This window comes from Onychostoma macrolepis, chromosome 16 (assembly GCF_012432095.1).
Source record: "Onychostoma macrolepis isolate SWU-2019 chromosome 16, ASM1243209v1, whole genome shotgun sequence".
Taxonomy (NCBI): Eukaryota; Metazoa; Chordata; class Actinopteri; order Cypriniformes; family Cyprinidae; genus Onychostoma; species Onychostoma macrolepis.
Window position 1 is genome coordinate 7,278,608 of NC_081170.1, and position 16,330 is coordinate 7,294,937.

The following is a 16,330-nucleotide window of genomic DNA, read 5'->3' on the forward strand; positions in this document are numbered from 1 at the left end:
TTGAGATTTCTGACTTTTGGGGACATGAAAATGGGATGAAAATCTGAGCACCGTTTAAGACATTGAGATCTATTTTGAAACTCTGGAGGAGACACATAAGATTACTCACATATAAGCATGAGACAAAAGTACATTTACTCTCAATATAATTTAATTTCTTGAAAGAAGACTGAAATATTAGAGATCTCATTTGCAATTTTCTCTCCTACAGTCATAGTTTCCACCAAATTACCATAGTTACTGCAGTTATATTTTTACACAGTACAACTGTGGTATAAACCATTATGTAAAAAAAAAAAAAGTTGTTTCTGCAGATCCTATATGAATTTATGATTTTACTGTAGTAACAATAGCTGTTGCGATGAACCCTTTGAAACCCTTTGAAACTTTTATAGTGGTTAATGGAAACTACAACAAATATAATTTTTGCGTTCCCATTTGCCCCACCAAATTGGCCCCAATAGTAAAGCAAAACATCCATGATTTTGTAGCATTTCTGTGACTTTCTTTTTAACTGTTGTTTTCTGTAGAGCTGCTTTACAGCTGAATCACATCTTGCAGCATTGACGCTGATCGATTAACTTCACACTATTATTGATCTGAGCTAAATAATGACGCTATTGTCTTTCAAAGCTTCTGTGCAGCAAAACCTTCTTAGCGGAGTTTCTATAATTGCTTCAGCTATTTCTTGTTTATCTCTGTGAAGCTGCTTTGATACAGTCTGTTTTGTTTAAAGCACTATAGAAATGAAGGTGAATTGACTTTCTAAAAGAGGAGAAAATATAGAGAAATCGATTATGTTGGTCAGAAGAGAGAAAGATGTCAAGCCATTGTGTCAGAAACTTAATCATATAATATTTTTATTATATGTATGTTTTTGTATATTTGTACTTATTTATTTATATATATATATATATATATAATTTTCAAACACAATTGTTATATAATTGTTTTGAAATTATATATACGACTGAATTGTGAAATTAAAATGTTTCCTCTTGCCATGAATATAGCCACTGTTGCTGACATGGCGTTAAATCATAAATAAATAAAGAATCATCATATAATAACCAAAGTCATTTTTATGTAATGGAGACAATGTGATGCGGGCGAGTGGCTGTTGTTTCTTTATTTCTTCCTGTAATCTGTCCCATCTCTTGTCTCTCAGGACTCCAATGGTCCACCTCGCTCCGATGCCCCCGCCCCTCCAGTCTTCTCAGCCCTGCGGCCCTCCCGTGTGGTTTCCTCCACCTCGGAGGAAGAAGAGGCGCTGACAGAGAAGTTCCTCAAAATCAACTGCAAGTACATCACAGACGGCAAGGTGAGTCAGCGTTCGACTTTACTAGTGGCAACGGCTCCGAAGTTGCACAAAAGTTAACTTATGGAGGAGTCCTCAGGTTAGTCATTAATAAGACCCCTGCTATTCCTCCGTCCTCTGGGGAAACAAAAGACTGCAAAACAGCGAGGAGCTCCAAGTTTTGCTTCAAGTGTAGGAGTTGAGCTGCTGTCTCCAGCACTGATCTGTTCTCCTTAGTGAATACTCTATGCCTGACGAGTGTAATGATGTTAGTGCAAAGATGATTTTCTCTCACACTGTCAAAACATGCCTGCCCTCACGTTCACCCCAGCATTTATAGAGTGAATTCACTGAACAGCTACGGCATGACCAGTGCGGTCTGATTTACAAACATGTGACTCTTATGAGCCAGTTCTTGTAATTAATCATGCCAACAACAAAAAAAAAAAAAAACAATTCAGACCTGTCTTAATCAGTTTGATGGATTCTTCACTGAATGATTAAATCACACAATGGTGTGTGAATTCATGACAGCATTGATAAACTCCCTCACACCTTCAGCACTCATACATGTCTATATAAAAGCTTTACTACCTGAACTTCACTGTGGGAACCAGGCACTTCTCACTGGCAAAAAAAACACTCATCGTGAAATGAAAGCTTAAAGTGCAGGCCTGCCACAAGTCCATTGTTTTTACATTTCTGTGTTACTTTTGCTATATTTTCACACTTAAAACAATGATTTGACATTCCTCTTGTACCAGTGTCATCTTTTGTGCAAAGAAATAAGTCTTCTGACGATTCTCTCCCTAATGGTTTCAATGTTGTCAGTATTAATGTCTGAATAATTCATTGGGCTTTGTAGCACTTTCAGTTGTCAGGAAATTACTCCTCTTTAAATGTTTTGATTCAACATACTCACCTGTTTATCAAAAATTGCCTTTAACTTGCACCAGAAATATATATTACACAGCGCAACTGTTTTCAACATCGACAATACTAATAAGCTGTTTCTTGAGCAGCAAATCAGCATATTAGAAGGATTTCTGAAGGATCATGTGACTGGAGTAATGATGCTGAAAATTCAGCTTTGCTTTCTATTTAAAAAAAAACGTTTACTGTATTTTTGCTCAAATAAATAACCTGATGAGCTTGAGAGATGCCTTTCAAAAACATAAAAGCTTACCAACCCAACTTTTGAACAGTAGTGTTTACGTTAATGTGTTTCATAAAAATAAAAAACATATACATTTTTATAAAATAGAAAATATTGTATTTTATTTTTTATAGTTATTTATATATAAAATTATATATATAATTATTTAGATGTAATTCATGATGTATAATCATGTGGCTGATTATCTGACGGACTTGTGTCCTGTGTCACAGGGTGTTGTTAGCGGGGTGTTGCTGGTGACGCCCAACAACATCATGTTTGATCCTCACCGGACAGACCCTCTGGTTCTGGAGAGAGGCTGTGAGGAGTACGGCATCATGTGTCCACTGGATGAGGTTCAGTCTGCAGCCGTTTACAGAGAGATCACCGACAGCAAGATCCGTGACTCCATACCACCGTAAGACCTCTCACTTCATACCGTCACAGCACAGAAATAGCTGTTTGTCTTTTACTTGCCTAGTATTTAAATAATCCTATGAATGCGTTCAATTTAATATAGAATCAAATAATTCATCGAAATTGAATATCATTGTGAAACAAATCAAATTGATTCATTCTACATTTGCAAAAATTGTTCTTGAATCAAATCGGAAAACTAGTAATCGTTCAAGATTCACATGCCAAAGTAAGTTCTTGTCCTCGCTCTCCTGTAGGTGGCACAAAGGCCAAAAAAACTAAATATAAAAAAGACTTGAGCCACCAGACTAATGGTTTGATTATGAATGATTATGAAAAGTGAAAATTGCAGCTGCATTACATGTTATTAATTGGATTCATCTTCAGATATCTTATCTAGATTGAAGATCTCTCATGTGACAAATCGGTATTTTGTCTGCGGTGAGCATGAGGAACCACGCTGCTGTACGATTATTTCAGATATCCACCGTTCAGCTTTATTATACAGGAAATGGATTTTTACTCTAAGGTTAATGAAGCATGAATTCAGACGCCTACGTCTGAATTACTCACCCATTTTGATTTGTAATAAGAAGTTAATGATTTTAGCAGCGTTTCCACCCCCAGATATTTATATCCTCTGTTGGTTTATGAATGATGATGTGTTTTATTCAGCTCAGAGCTGTGTTGGTTGGTTCATAAGTCAGACGGGGTTCACTGCAGGGTCTCAGTTGTGGATGTGAAGCATAGATGCCTTTGATCGTGCAGATGTACAGACAGAGAGACCTACTTTTCATTTACGCACTTTTATGTTGGCTTGTACTCTTATTAATTGCTCCAAATGGTTGTGATTATGTACTTCTATCCACTTCCCACGTACCATCCAGACAGACACACGTCATTGTGCCCTTGCACTTCAGATGTCTCAGGCTGTGGCTTTACTGCAGTACAGAAGCCACATCTGACATGGCAAGTAATGATAAGAAGTCTGCACATTTTAGACTTTTTAATATGACACAGAAGCATCACAGTGGTGGGAAACAGTGCATAAGAAAATCAAAAGTTGATTTTCATGCACGGCATGCTACGGTTGTCACATTACCTCATATTTTATGGTACAATACCAGTGCAAGTTTCACAACGCCACACAACATCATGTTATTTGGAAGTGGGCTTGTATTATGTTGTTGTATTAAGTCTTCACAGTTTTTACAGTATCTTTATTTTTATATTTAGTCTTTATTTTTAACTATTTAGTCCAGTTCAGTCTATAATTATATATTATTAAAAATAATAATAATAATGTGAATAAAATAAAATAAGGAACAATTATTACTATTATTACTTAAGCTTCTTAACAACAACAATAATAATGTGAATAAAAACTTAAAATTGTTATACTTACAATATTATTTGTCTTTTTTTCCTTTTATTCCTTTATGTGGGCTGATTAAAACCTTACCATTTTCAGAGAAAACTCAATGAAGCTTCTAAATAATAATAATAATAATAATAATAATTTATTATTATTTTCTTACATTATTATTATTATTATTGTTGAAGCTTGAATAACAATAATATATAAAACATAACTATTTTAATTTAGTTTTGATTTCGATTTTAATAATAAATAAAATAATTAATTAGAAAAGAAATAGAATAGATAGACTCAAGTTATTATCAAGTTATTAATAATTATATAAAAAACAAGTAGATAGAATAGAAAAAAATAGAGAACGCTAGTGTTGGAGGATCAAGTTTTTTTAATAAATAAAAAGAAAACAAGTAGATAGAATAGAAATAGTTTGACATTTAACATTTAAATGGTGCAGTACTTATTTTTATATATATATATATACATACACACACACACATATATATATATATAATCTATGCAGTGCATACAATGGTCTCTGTGAATGATTATTACCATGGAAGAATAATGTGAGATTGAACCAAAGCCACATCATAGAGCAGTAAAGACACCTTTAGATGTGCAGTAATAGTTTTCTAGAAGGTGCATCACTCATTCTCTCTGTTTGTGGCACAGGGATCTTGAAGCTGTGTTCTCTGGAAGCTCTCATCAAATGGATCAGCGTATGTGGCAGGGTTATGACAGTGCTAGCACTGCCCCCCGCAGCACAGAGGGCTCCTTCTCAGAGGACGTCTTCACCGAGACAGAGCTCTCACCCATCCGGGAGGAGCTGCAGTCCACAGAGGAGCTACAGCAGGAGGACAAGTCATCAGGAGCCTCGTCCCAATCCATGCAGACCCTCCTCCAGGAACCTCAGACGGCTGAGGGCAGCCATACAGAGGAGGAGGAGAAAAAGCCAGAGGAGGGAGAACCAGCCAGCAAAACTGCCCAGCCCAAACAACCCAGCCAGGAACAGCCAAGCACACCCACCAGCAGGGACCACCAGCAACCACCCCACTGCCAGACCGAAGGAGTCGCCCCCTCCTCAGGTTCTCAGAGCTCGGCCCCTGGAGCAGGGGAGGCCACGGGACAGGAAAGCAGCCCCAATGGGACTAAACTGACCCGAGATTCAGAGACAGACGTAGAGGAGCTGAGGAAGATGTGGAAGAGTCACACTATGCAACAAGCCAAGGAACAGCGAGAGAGCGTCCAGCAGGCCCAGAGAGAGAACGTCCAGCAACCTAAGACCAGCCAGAGACTGAGCTCTGCTGAAGGTACGACAACGTCTTCTCCAATATTTCTGCCATTTGTGCCACTGACTGTGATTAACACCTTTTAAAGGGGTCATAGGTTATTATACATTTATGTTTTATGCTTAATAATTAATTATTAATGTAATGAATAGTTATATATTACTTTAATAGTTATATAGAATATATATATATATATATATATATATATATATATATAAGCCTTAAATAATGCATTTTTAAAAAAAATTTATTTATTTTAATTGGTTTTATTATTTTATCAATTTATTTATTTTATACAATTTTATGTATGATAAAAATTATAAAAATGTATGAAATGTTAAAACTCGAAATCCTATTTTTAAACAGTATTTAAATATAAACGTTTTAATACAATTAATTTTTTTAATTGTTTTATTTTATATAATTATAGAGAGAGAGACAGGGAGAGAGAAAAAACTTTATATTGTGTAAAAAGTGAGTTGAAAGGTGTATATATCTATATCTGTCTGTCTGTCTAAATATATAGGTAGAGATATACACTCTCAGAAATAAAGGTACAAAAACTGTCACTGGGGCAGTACCTTTTCAAAAGGTACATTTTTGTACCTATTAGGTTCAAATATACACTTTAAGTACTAATATGTACCTTTAAGGTACCAAAATGGACCCTTTAGGTACAAACATGTACCTTTTGAAAAGGTACAGCCCCAGTGACAGCTTTTGTACCTTCATTTCTGAGAGTGTACCAATATACACACACACACACAACTTTCAACTCACTTTTTGCACATTATAAAGTTCTTTCTCTTGAGCTGTTGTGCACATTTAGTGTCATTGTAACCAGCACTGATGACATTACAGCACAGCATTCTTACATTTTACTATCAAAGTAAGCTTCTGTCCTAGTGTTAGTCTGGGGTGGGGCATGCTGGGAAGTGCTGATAACCTTGTGTGTTATGTGGCTTTGTTGATGGCAAGACTAGAGAGTGCTGGGAAATGAAAAGTGGCTCACCTGTTATCACCTGAGGGAGCGCAAAGACGCTTTACCACGGCTTTTACACGCTGTTTTGATCTGTGGAGGCCAGACTGTGTCAGCAGCCCTTTCTCTGACCGAGAGATAAGCTAAAGCCCATCAAACATGACAACTGCACATGCACACTAACATTACAACACACATCAGAAACATTCTTTCCTGAAAAGTATAGCTGAAAATATATTAACTACAATTAATGTGATCACAAGTTGTTGATATTGAATTGAATCTGTTGACAGAACTAGTATGTATTTTATCAGTCCCCCAAGGCTGTTTATATATTTCCTGAGGTGTTGATTTTATATTGAAAGGAGTTGTAGCAAAGGTGCAGCCTCAGCAAAAAGCATGCTCTTATGTTAGTTTTCTGTCTTGGTTTAAGAAAAATTTAAACCAAATAAACTACCATTCAAATGTTAGGGATCAGTAAGAATTTTCAGTTTGTTATGCTCACCAAGGCATTTTTTGATCAAAAATACAGTAAAAAGAGTAATATTGTGAAATATTATTACAATTAACTGTTTTCTATTTTATATATTTTCAAATTTAATTTATTCCTGTAAAGCTGAATTTTCAGCATCATTACTCCAGTCTTCAGTATCACATGATCCTTCAGAAATAATCTAATATGCTGATTTGCTGCTCAAGAAACATTTCTTGTTAGTATTTTTGTGGAAATTATTTTTTTTTTTTAAAGGTATAATTAACAGCATTTTTAAAAATAGATTTTTTTTGTAACAATGTAAAAGTCTTTACTGTCACTTTTGGTCAATTGAATGTGTCCTTGCTGAATACAAGTATCAATATCTCTCAGTTAACTAACCCCAAACTTTTGAGTGGTAGTGTACAATAAAATATAATTAAACTAAGATATGCTGACAGCAAAAGTGAAATGACTAAATTTTACAGATGCTTAAAGGATTTTTATCCATGCATTGTCCCTGTAATAAATAAATAAATGGAAGCCCGTTTCCGCCACTGAATAAAAAATAAAAAAAGGTTATTGCAACTTTTTATCTCACAATTCTAACTTTTTTTCACAGAATTGTGAGATATAAACTCGCGATTGCGAGTTATAAAGTCAGAATTGCGAGATATGAACTCACAATTCTGACTTTTTTTCTCGAAATTGTGAGTTTATAGCTTGCAATTCTGACTTTTTTTCTCGCAATTCTGACTTTTTTTTCTCATTTTCCAAAGTCAAAGTCCAATTTTGAGGGGAAAAAAATGACTGATATGTTCTCAGAATTGCAAGTTTATATCTCACAATTCTGACTTAATAATTCTCAATTGCGTGTTTTAAAGTTAGACTTGCGAGATATAGACTCGCAATCCTGAGAAGAAAAGTCAGAATTGTGAGTTTATATCACGCAGTTCTGACTTTATTTCTCAGAATTGCGACTTTATGTCTCGCAATTATGACTTTATAACTCGCAATTGCGAGTTTATATCACGCAATTCTGAGAAAAAAAGTCAGAATTGTGAGATAAAAAGTTGCTATTAGCTTTTTTATTTTTTTTATTCGGTGGCAGAAACGGGCTTCCATAGGTTATAGCCCTATACCAAAGAACTGAATAATTATATTCATAATCAGTGGTATATAGAAGGTGCAATGATACAGGGGCAAATAATAGATTGGTATGATATTCACATGATATGCCAGAGAGGTGTTATTCAGGTCTCTATGAGCAGTATGTCCACTAGGCTCCATAGTCTTATAATGAAATGCAGATAATGAAATGTTCATTTTTAGACTCTCACTTGTATATTTTTATCATCATTCCTCCATGCTTTTCAGCTGTAGACGTGCTGAGATCTCTGTGTGCCCCAAGGTGCTTTCCATCCCAGCATATGAGTCATCAACTGATAGTTATTCAACACTAATGGATGAGCCGGCTTTCAGAATGAGCCCAGGAGTGAGTTAAAGATGTGATATCATGAGGAATCGAATCAAGAAGTTTCCTTGATCTTGTCTGATAAAAGGGTTTAAAACATATGGCTTGTTTCTAAACATCTGCTGCTTGCTGACATCAGATGAATACATGAACATGTCACCACCCACGTCAACAATGCCTGTTTGTTGTTCAGAAAGTTGTTTAGTCAAGATGTGATAATGTGGATGAAGCAGTATAGATGCAGTATATTATTAATGTTGGAAAAGGGGGGCATAAATCTGCTTATTTTTCTAGTGCAGGTTTTCCTTTTTATATTATTTTTTTAACTTTTACTTGTATGAAATATTATCAAGCTAAAAAAAACAAATTCTTATCTTAATCAATAAGATAGCTTCACAGCAACAAAACTTGGAAACAGCAATATCCATCAGCCTCATGTCAGCCTCAAAATTATATACTATATGCAGTATATATGTACAGTATTTTTTTTTCAATTGAAAAATTTAAATATACAATATATGTGTTTATTCCTTACAAAACAATAATAATAAAATAATTTATATGAAAGTTATAAAACAATCATATTTATAGTATTTAATAATCATTTATATATTTTTAATTATATAGTTTTTTTAATGTTGATATATATTTAATGAAGTCCAAAATGTTTTATTTATATATATATATATATATATACAGGTGCTGGTCATATAATTAGAATATCATCAAAAAGTTTATTTATTTCACTAATTCCATTCAAAAGTGAAACTTGTATATTATATTCATTCATTACACACAGACTGATATATTTCAAATGTTTATTTCTTTTAATTTTGATGATTAGAGCTTACAGCTCATGAAAGTCAAAAATCAGTATCTCAAAATATTAGAATATTACTTAAGACCAATACAAAGAAAGGATTTTTAGAAATCTTGGCCAACTGAAAAGTATGAAAATGAAAAGTATGAGCATGTACAGCACTCAATACTTAGTTGGGGCTCCTTTGCCTGAATTACTGCAGCAATGCGGCGTGGCATGGAGTTGATCAGTCTGTGGCACTGCTCAGGTGTTATGAGAGCCCAGGTTGCTCTGATAGTGGCCTTCAGCTCATCTGCATTGTTGGGTCTGGTGTCTCTCATCTTCCTCTTGACAATACCCCACAGATTCTCTATGGGGCTCAGGTCAGGCGAGTTTGCTGGCCAATCAAGCACAGTAACACTATGGTCATTGAACCAGCTTTTGGTACCTTTGGCAGTGTGGGCAGGTGCCAAGTCCTGCTGGAAAATTAAATCAGCATCTCCATAAAGCTTGTCAACAGAAGGAAGCATGAAGTGCTCTAAAATTTCCTGGTAGATGGCTGCGTTGACTGTGGACATCAGAAAACACAGTGGACCAACACCAGCAGATGACATGGCAGCCCAAATCATCACAGACTGTGGAAACTTCACACTGGACTTCAAGCAACATGGATTCTGTGCCTCTCCACTCTTCCTTCAGACTCTGGGACCTTGATTTCCAAATGAAATGTAAAATTTACTTTCATCTGAAAAGAGGACTTTGGACCACTGAGCAACAGTCCAGTTCTTTTTCTCCACAGCCCAGGTAAGATGCTTTTGACGTTGTCTCTGGTTCAGAAGTGGCTTGGTAGCCCTTTTCCTGAAGACATCTGAGCGTGGTGACTCTTGATGCACTGACTCCAGCTTCAGTTCTCTCCTTGTGAAGCTCTCACAAGTGTTTGAATCGACTTTGCTTGACTGTATTCTCAAGCTTGCGGTCATCCCTGTTGCTTGTGCACCTTTTCCTACCCAAATTCTTCCTTCCAGTCAACTTTGCATTTAATATGCTTTGATACAGCACTCTGTGAACAGCCACACCTTTCAGTAATGACCTTCTGTGACTTACCCTCTTTGTGGAGGGTGTCAATGTTTGTCTTCTGGATCATTGCCAAGTCAGCAGTCTTCTCCATTATTGTGGTTTCAAAGAAAAAGAGATACCCAGAATTTATACTGTAGGGATGGTCATTTATTCAAACTCAAATGTAAATATTCTAATATTTTGAGATACTGATTTTTGACTTTCATGAGCTGTAAGCTCTAATCAGCAAAATTAAAAGAAATAAACATTTGAAATATATCAGTCTGTGTGTAATGAATGAATATAATATACAAGTTTCACTTTTTGAATGGAATTAGTGAAATAAATCAACTTTTTGATGATATTCTAATTATATGACCAGCACCTGTGTATATATATATATATATATATATATATATACAGTCATGGCCAAAAATATCAGCACCCTTGGTAAATATGATCAAAGAAGGCTGTGAAAATTAATCTGCATTTTGATCTTTTATTTTAAAAATTCACAAAAATCTAACCTTTCATTGTATAATAAGAATTTAAAATGGGGGGGAAATATCATTATGAAATAAATGTTTTTCTCTAATACACGTTGGCCACAATTAGCGGCACCCTTTTATTCAATACTTTTTGAAACCTCCATTTGCCAGTTGCTAAATAAACAGCTCTAAATTTTCTCCTATAATGCCTGATGAGGTTAGAGAACACCTGACAAGAGATCAGAGACCATTCCTTCATCCAGAATCACTCCAGACCCTTTAGATTCCCAGCTCCATGTTGGTGCTTCTTCTTCAGTTCACCACTCATTTTCTGTAGGGTTCAGGTCAGAGGACTGGAATGGCCAGCAGAAGCTTGGTTTTGTGCTCAGTGACCCATTTTTGTGTTGTTTTTGAGGTTTGTGTTTGGATTATTGTACGGTTGGAAGATCCAAACATGGCCCATTATAAGATTTCTAACAGAGTCAGTCACTTATTGATTTTTTTTTATCTGTTGGTATTTGATAGAATCCATGATGTCATGTGTCTAAACAAGATATCCAGGACCTCCAGCAGAAATATAGGCCCACAACATCAGAAATACAGCAGTATATTTCATTGTACACATGGGGTACTTTTTATCCCTGTGTTCACCAAATCCAACTTGAGTGTTTGCTGCTAAAAAGCTAATTTTTTAGTTTCATCTGACCATAGAAGCCAGTCCCATTTGAAGTTCCAGTCGTGTCTGATAACTGAATATGCTGGAGTTTGTTTTTGGATGAACGAGGAGAAGTTTTCTTGAAACCCTCCCGAACAACATATGGTGATGTAGGTATGTTTGACAATTTATTTTTAAGATTTTCTGACCCCGAGACTCAACTATTTTCTGCAATTCTCCAGCTGTGGTCCATGGAGAGTCTTTAGCCACTCAAACTCTCCTTCTCACCGTGCATTAGGACGATATAGACACACGTCCTCTTCCAGGCTGTTTCGTAACATTTTATGTTGATTGGAAATTCTTAATTATTGCCCTGATGGTGGAAATGGGAATTTTCACTGCTCTAGCTCTTTTCTTAAAGCCACTTCACTAATTTGTGAAGCTCAATTATCTTTTGCGGCACATCAGAAATACATTCTTTGGTTTTTCTCATTGTGATGGATGATTAAGGGAATTTGGGCTTTGTTTTCCCTCCTATTTATATTTCTGTGAAACAGGAAGCCATGGCTGGATAATTTCATGTTCATAATCACCCTGGAGTGCTCAAAATTGTGAATATGAATGGGAATATACTTCAGAGATATTTTACTCATAAGAATTTCTAGGGGTGCCAATAATTGTGTCCAACGTGTATTTGAGAAAAACATTTATTTCATAATGATATTTCCCCCCATTTTAAATTCTTACTATCCAATGAAAGGTTAGATTTTTACGAATTTTTTTAATAAAATATCAAAAGGATTAACAATGCAGATTAATTTTCACAGCGTTCTTTGATCATATTTACCATATATTAGATATTTTTGGCCATGACTGTATATTAGTGCTGTCAAAATTAGCGCGTTAACGCATGTGATTAATTTTCAGTTTAACGCATTAAAATTATTTAACGCCGTTAACGCACGGGCGGGGCCTAGGGTTGGCCACCCCACTCATAACTGCTAATTCTGTCTCTTTTTTCTTGACAAGAAGTGCATTTATTCAGTCGCAGAACATCTTTACAAGCACATCAAATAGAAGATGTTTCAGACGCACGCTTCAACTTCACTTCAGCGTCAGGCGTGAGTCAAACAGGGGTGGAAACTGTACTGTGCTCGGAGCGCGTGCTCTTCAATACACACACAAAGGTGTCGGCGCGCATAGCCTGTATCTTTTCATATCAAATTGCAAAAGAAACTACAAGCATGCAATGTCGTGATCAGTTAAGTCATGAAGTTACCAAAAAGGCGATTAAAGCTGCCATAAAACTGTGCATCCATGTGATGTTATCTATGAGTTACATTAAGAACATTTCTCTGAAATGGTTTTCAAAACTGTCCTGGAGCATCCTAGCACTGTCTCCCTCATCTAACACACTCGATTCAACTCGTCAGCTCATTAGAAGAGACTGAAATGGGTCAGAAAAGGTAGAGTTTAGAGAAAATACGATATGTGTCAGATCCGCGTATCGTTCAGCAGCGACATCTCTTAAAGAAATAGCAGCCAAAACAACCTAATAACCAGCTGCAGTGATGTCTGTTCATCAAGAACAAAAGAAAAAAAGAGGAAATCAATAACTTTTATAGTTTTAAGGATTCATCTGTATTTAGTTCAATTTCTGTATATTTCTTCTGAGGGGCACAGGTAGATAAATGGCATTTATTATAATGGATTTATGTGAAGATTGATTAAGTTCACTTAAATTAGAAGTTATTTTTAAAGTCTAATAAATGTTAAAATTGATAGCTCTTAATTATAATGTAAAGTTGAATGGCTATAGTCAATGACTAAATATTAGGGGGAAACATTTTTATAGGGAAATCAGTATTAATTGGTATCAGTGATACTAGCCTTCAGTCATAAAAATAAAGATGCCATTAAACAAATATTAAAAATATACTGTCTTTATGTTGTTTGTACATTCATTTGAAGATTGAATGTCAAATTTTTGCAATATAAAAGTATATTTAAAAACTTAAATGTTAGGTGGGATTAATCGCGATTAATTTCAGAAAAATGTGCGATTAATTAGTAAAAAAAAATGTAATCGATTGACAGCACTAATATACAGTATGTGTGTGCGTATATATATATATATATATATATATATATATATATATATATATGACCCCTCTAAAATTGACTTTTTACTCTATAAAGTTCTATAAACTCTATAAGCTCTATAAACTCTATAAAGTTCTTTTGCTTATTCAACACAGTAATATTCATCAGCCTCATGGTGTGAGAATGAAGTTCAACTCCTGTCCCGGCACATATTCCTGTTTGGATCATTGAACTGTTCTGACAAATCACAGGGGGTTATTACCACAGCTCAGGACCCACTTCAAAAGTCATCTGAATTACACACCAAATTAGCCCATTGAAAATGAATGCCCTCCCACTGTGTTCTGCAGTGTAAGTAGATTAATGTTGCATTGGCTGTGTAAAGGGCTTTGGCTCCTACAGCACTGGTGTAAGGTGTTTCTTTCTACATCTCCCACTGCGTTGACCTTCTAATCAGTTATTAACAAAAGATGCATTGGTTTCAGCTTCGGATATGTGCTCCCGGCAGGGTTTAGTTCATTTGAAGCCATGGTTTTTTGTTCCAGTGTTTATTGCAGGGTTCCTCAAATCTTTCCCTGGAGGGCCAATCTGCTGCAGAGTTTAGCTCCAACCCGGATCAAACTCACCTACCTGTGATTTTCTAATGATCTTGAAGACTCTGATTAGCATGCTCAGGTGTGTTTGATTAGGGTTAGAGCTAAACTCTGCAGGAGTGGGCCAGATTTGAGGATGCCTGGTTTATTGCATGTCTATTTTTTTGAGATGTGCTTCATGTCCTTCATATGCAGGCCGAGAGATGATTGATGCATTATTGCATCACATTTTATAGACAGCCATTTTTATATTATGGTGAATGTTTTTACCTTTGTTCAGTTTCTGTGGTGGGCTTCTAGGGTGAGCTTTCATTTCTGTGTTTCAGGCCTCATGGTGTCCAAGGAGAGGCAGAAGTCTCACAAGTTTCTGTGTCTGCGGGTTGGCAAGGCCATGAAGAAGACGTTTGTGTCCAACGCCAGCGCCTCCATGCAGCAGTATGCACAGCGTGACCGCAAGCATGAGTACTGGTTTGCCGTTCCCCAGGAGAGGTGAGTCGGACATGTAGAATTTTGTTTGTGTCCATTATTTGTATAAAATCTGGTCTGTTTTGCACTTGATTCTGGAAAAGCCACACACTTAGGGTGTATTCACACCAGGAAAGTCCGATAGTTCACTTGCTTTGGTCCGGACCAAATAGAAGTTTTTTTGTTGTTTTTTTTGGTGCGGTTCGCTTTCACACTGCCCTTTTTGCAAGTGAACTAGAAATTGTAAACAAAACCCCACGTGTGCTAAGGTCATCCTTTCATTGGACAGAAATTCTCAAGCAGGGAAAAACAGGAAGTGCAAAAACAGGCTAATCATGGAGATCTTTCGTAGTGCAATTTTTATTCTTTTACTGATTTGCTGTCATGAGATAAAAACGCAATATGAAGAAACTTATGAGCATCATATATGAGACAATGTCATACAGTGTTGTAATTACGACTTGCCAAAAATAAAATCTATAGATATGAAATACTCAAAGCATATCAAAATGTTAGTTTAAACATTTAACCTAGATAAATGTGCGCTAGGCGCATATCATATTGTTTGTGCGGAGAGTGGAAGCTGAAGCGCGATTCAGAACATCATACAAATACGCCGTAATTGTTGCTCATAAAGGTAATAATAATACATCGTTCGAAACTGTAAAGGGTATATTTTTATTTGTGTGCACTCACAATATCAAGAAAACGTGCTTTTCTAAAATTAAGAAAACTAATAGGATGCGCTTACTGTAACTTACAGACATGATGAATATATCTATAGAAAGCTTTGAATTACAACAAAACAAAATAAATCATATCCAAAACAAAAACTCTTTTATTATAATCCATAAAGATGCATTTCTTTCTAAAGGCGCGTCCAATGAGGAGATGGCGAGTCAGGATTTTTAACTTGTGACACTGACTCAGAAAACACTAGTTCATTAATAAATAATTCAAATATCTCCTTACTATTTCCCCCAGAAACATTCATTGTAACTTTTGCTGGGGCTTTGCGGCAAGCTAGCCTATTTAGTGCACTCGTGACACGTTGCTGTGGGTGATATGGTCACGAAAACTCATAATTGGCACGTGTTTTTAAGCATTGCGGTTTGAAAACAAGAGATTTAAGCAATTGAAATGCAAACAACAGCACTATATGCGCGAGATGTGTGTTTTCTGAGCGTGCTTTCTGCAATTGGATCGGATCAAGGCCGGTTCATATTCACACCTTAAACGAACCATACCAGAGTTCGTTTGGAAGCGGACCGAGACCACCTCTTCAGCTGGGTCTCGGTACGCTTGTTTGGTCTGCTTTTGGTGCGCACCCGCTGCATTCTCACCTGCCTAAACGAACCGCACCAAGAGGGAAAACGAACTCTAGTACGATTCAACCGAACTAAATGAGGCAGGTGTGAAAGCACCCTTAGATTGAATTTACTTGTTCTTCTTCTTCTTCTTCTTGTTCTTGTTCTTGTTCTTGTTCTTGTTGTTCTTGTTCTTCTTGTTCTTCTTGTTCTTCTTGTTCTTCTTGTTCTTCTTGTTCTTCTTGTTCTTCTTGTTCTTCTTGTTCTTCTTCTTCTTCTTCTTCTTCTTCATGTGAAACATGTTTCTCTATGAAATTACACAGCATAATTCAATTGTCAATTCAATTCATAAGTAATTTTGTGAGAATTCAGTTTAGTTTTAAATGAGAAATTATGTCAATT

General features: G+C 35.9%; 1 protein-coding gene across 6 annotated transcripts in view; it reads left to right on the forward strand.

Moving 5' to 3' along the window:
- The window catches only part of oxr1a (oxidation resistance 1a), a 165,351-nt gene that overhangs the window by 130,482 nt on the left and 18,539 nt on the right, over positions 1-16,330 (forward strand). For 5 of the 6 annotated variants that reach the window (XM_058745908.1, XM_058745909.1, XM_058745907.1 and 2 more), the window contains 4 exons: positions 1,169-1,321; positions 2,687-2,871; positions 4,921-5,558; positions 14,483-14,645. In XM_058745908.1, the coding sequence (XP_058601891.1) occupies positions 1,169-1,321; positions 2,687-2,871; positions 4,921-5,558; positions 14,483-14,645 (1,139 nt within the window). Of the gene's footprint in view, positions 1-1,168; positions 1,322-2,686; positions 2,872-4,920; positions 5,559-8,100; positions 8,484-14,482; positions 14,646-16,330 lie in introns of those variants that run through there. The other variant, XM_058745913.1, reaches the window with a different exon arrangement.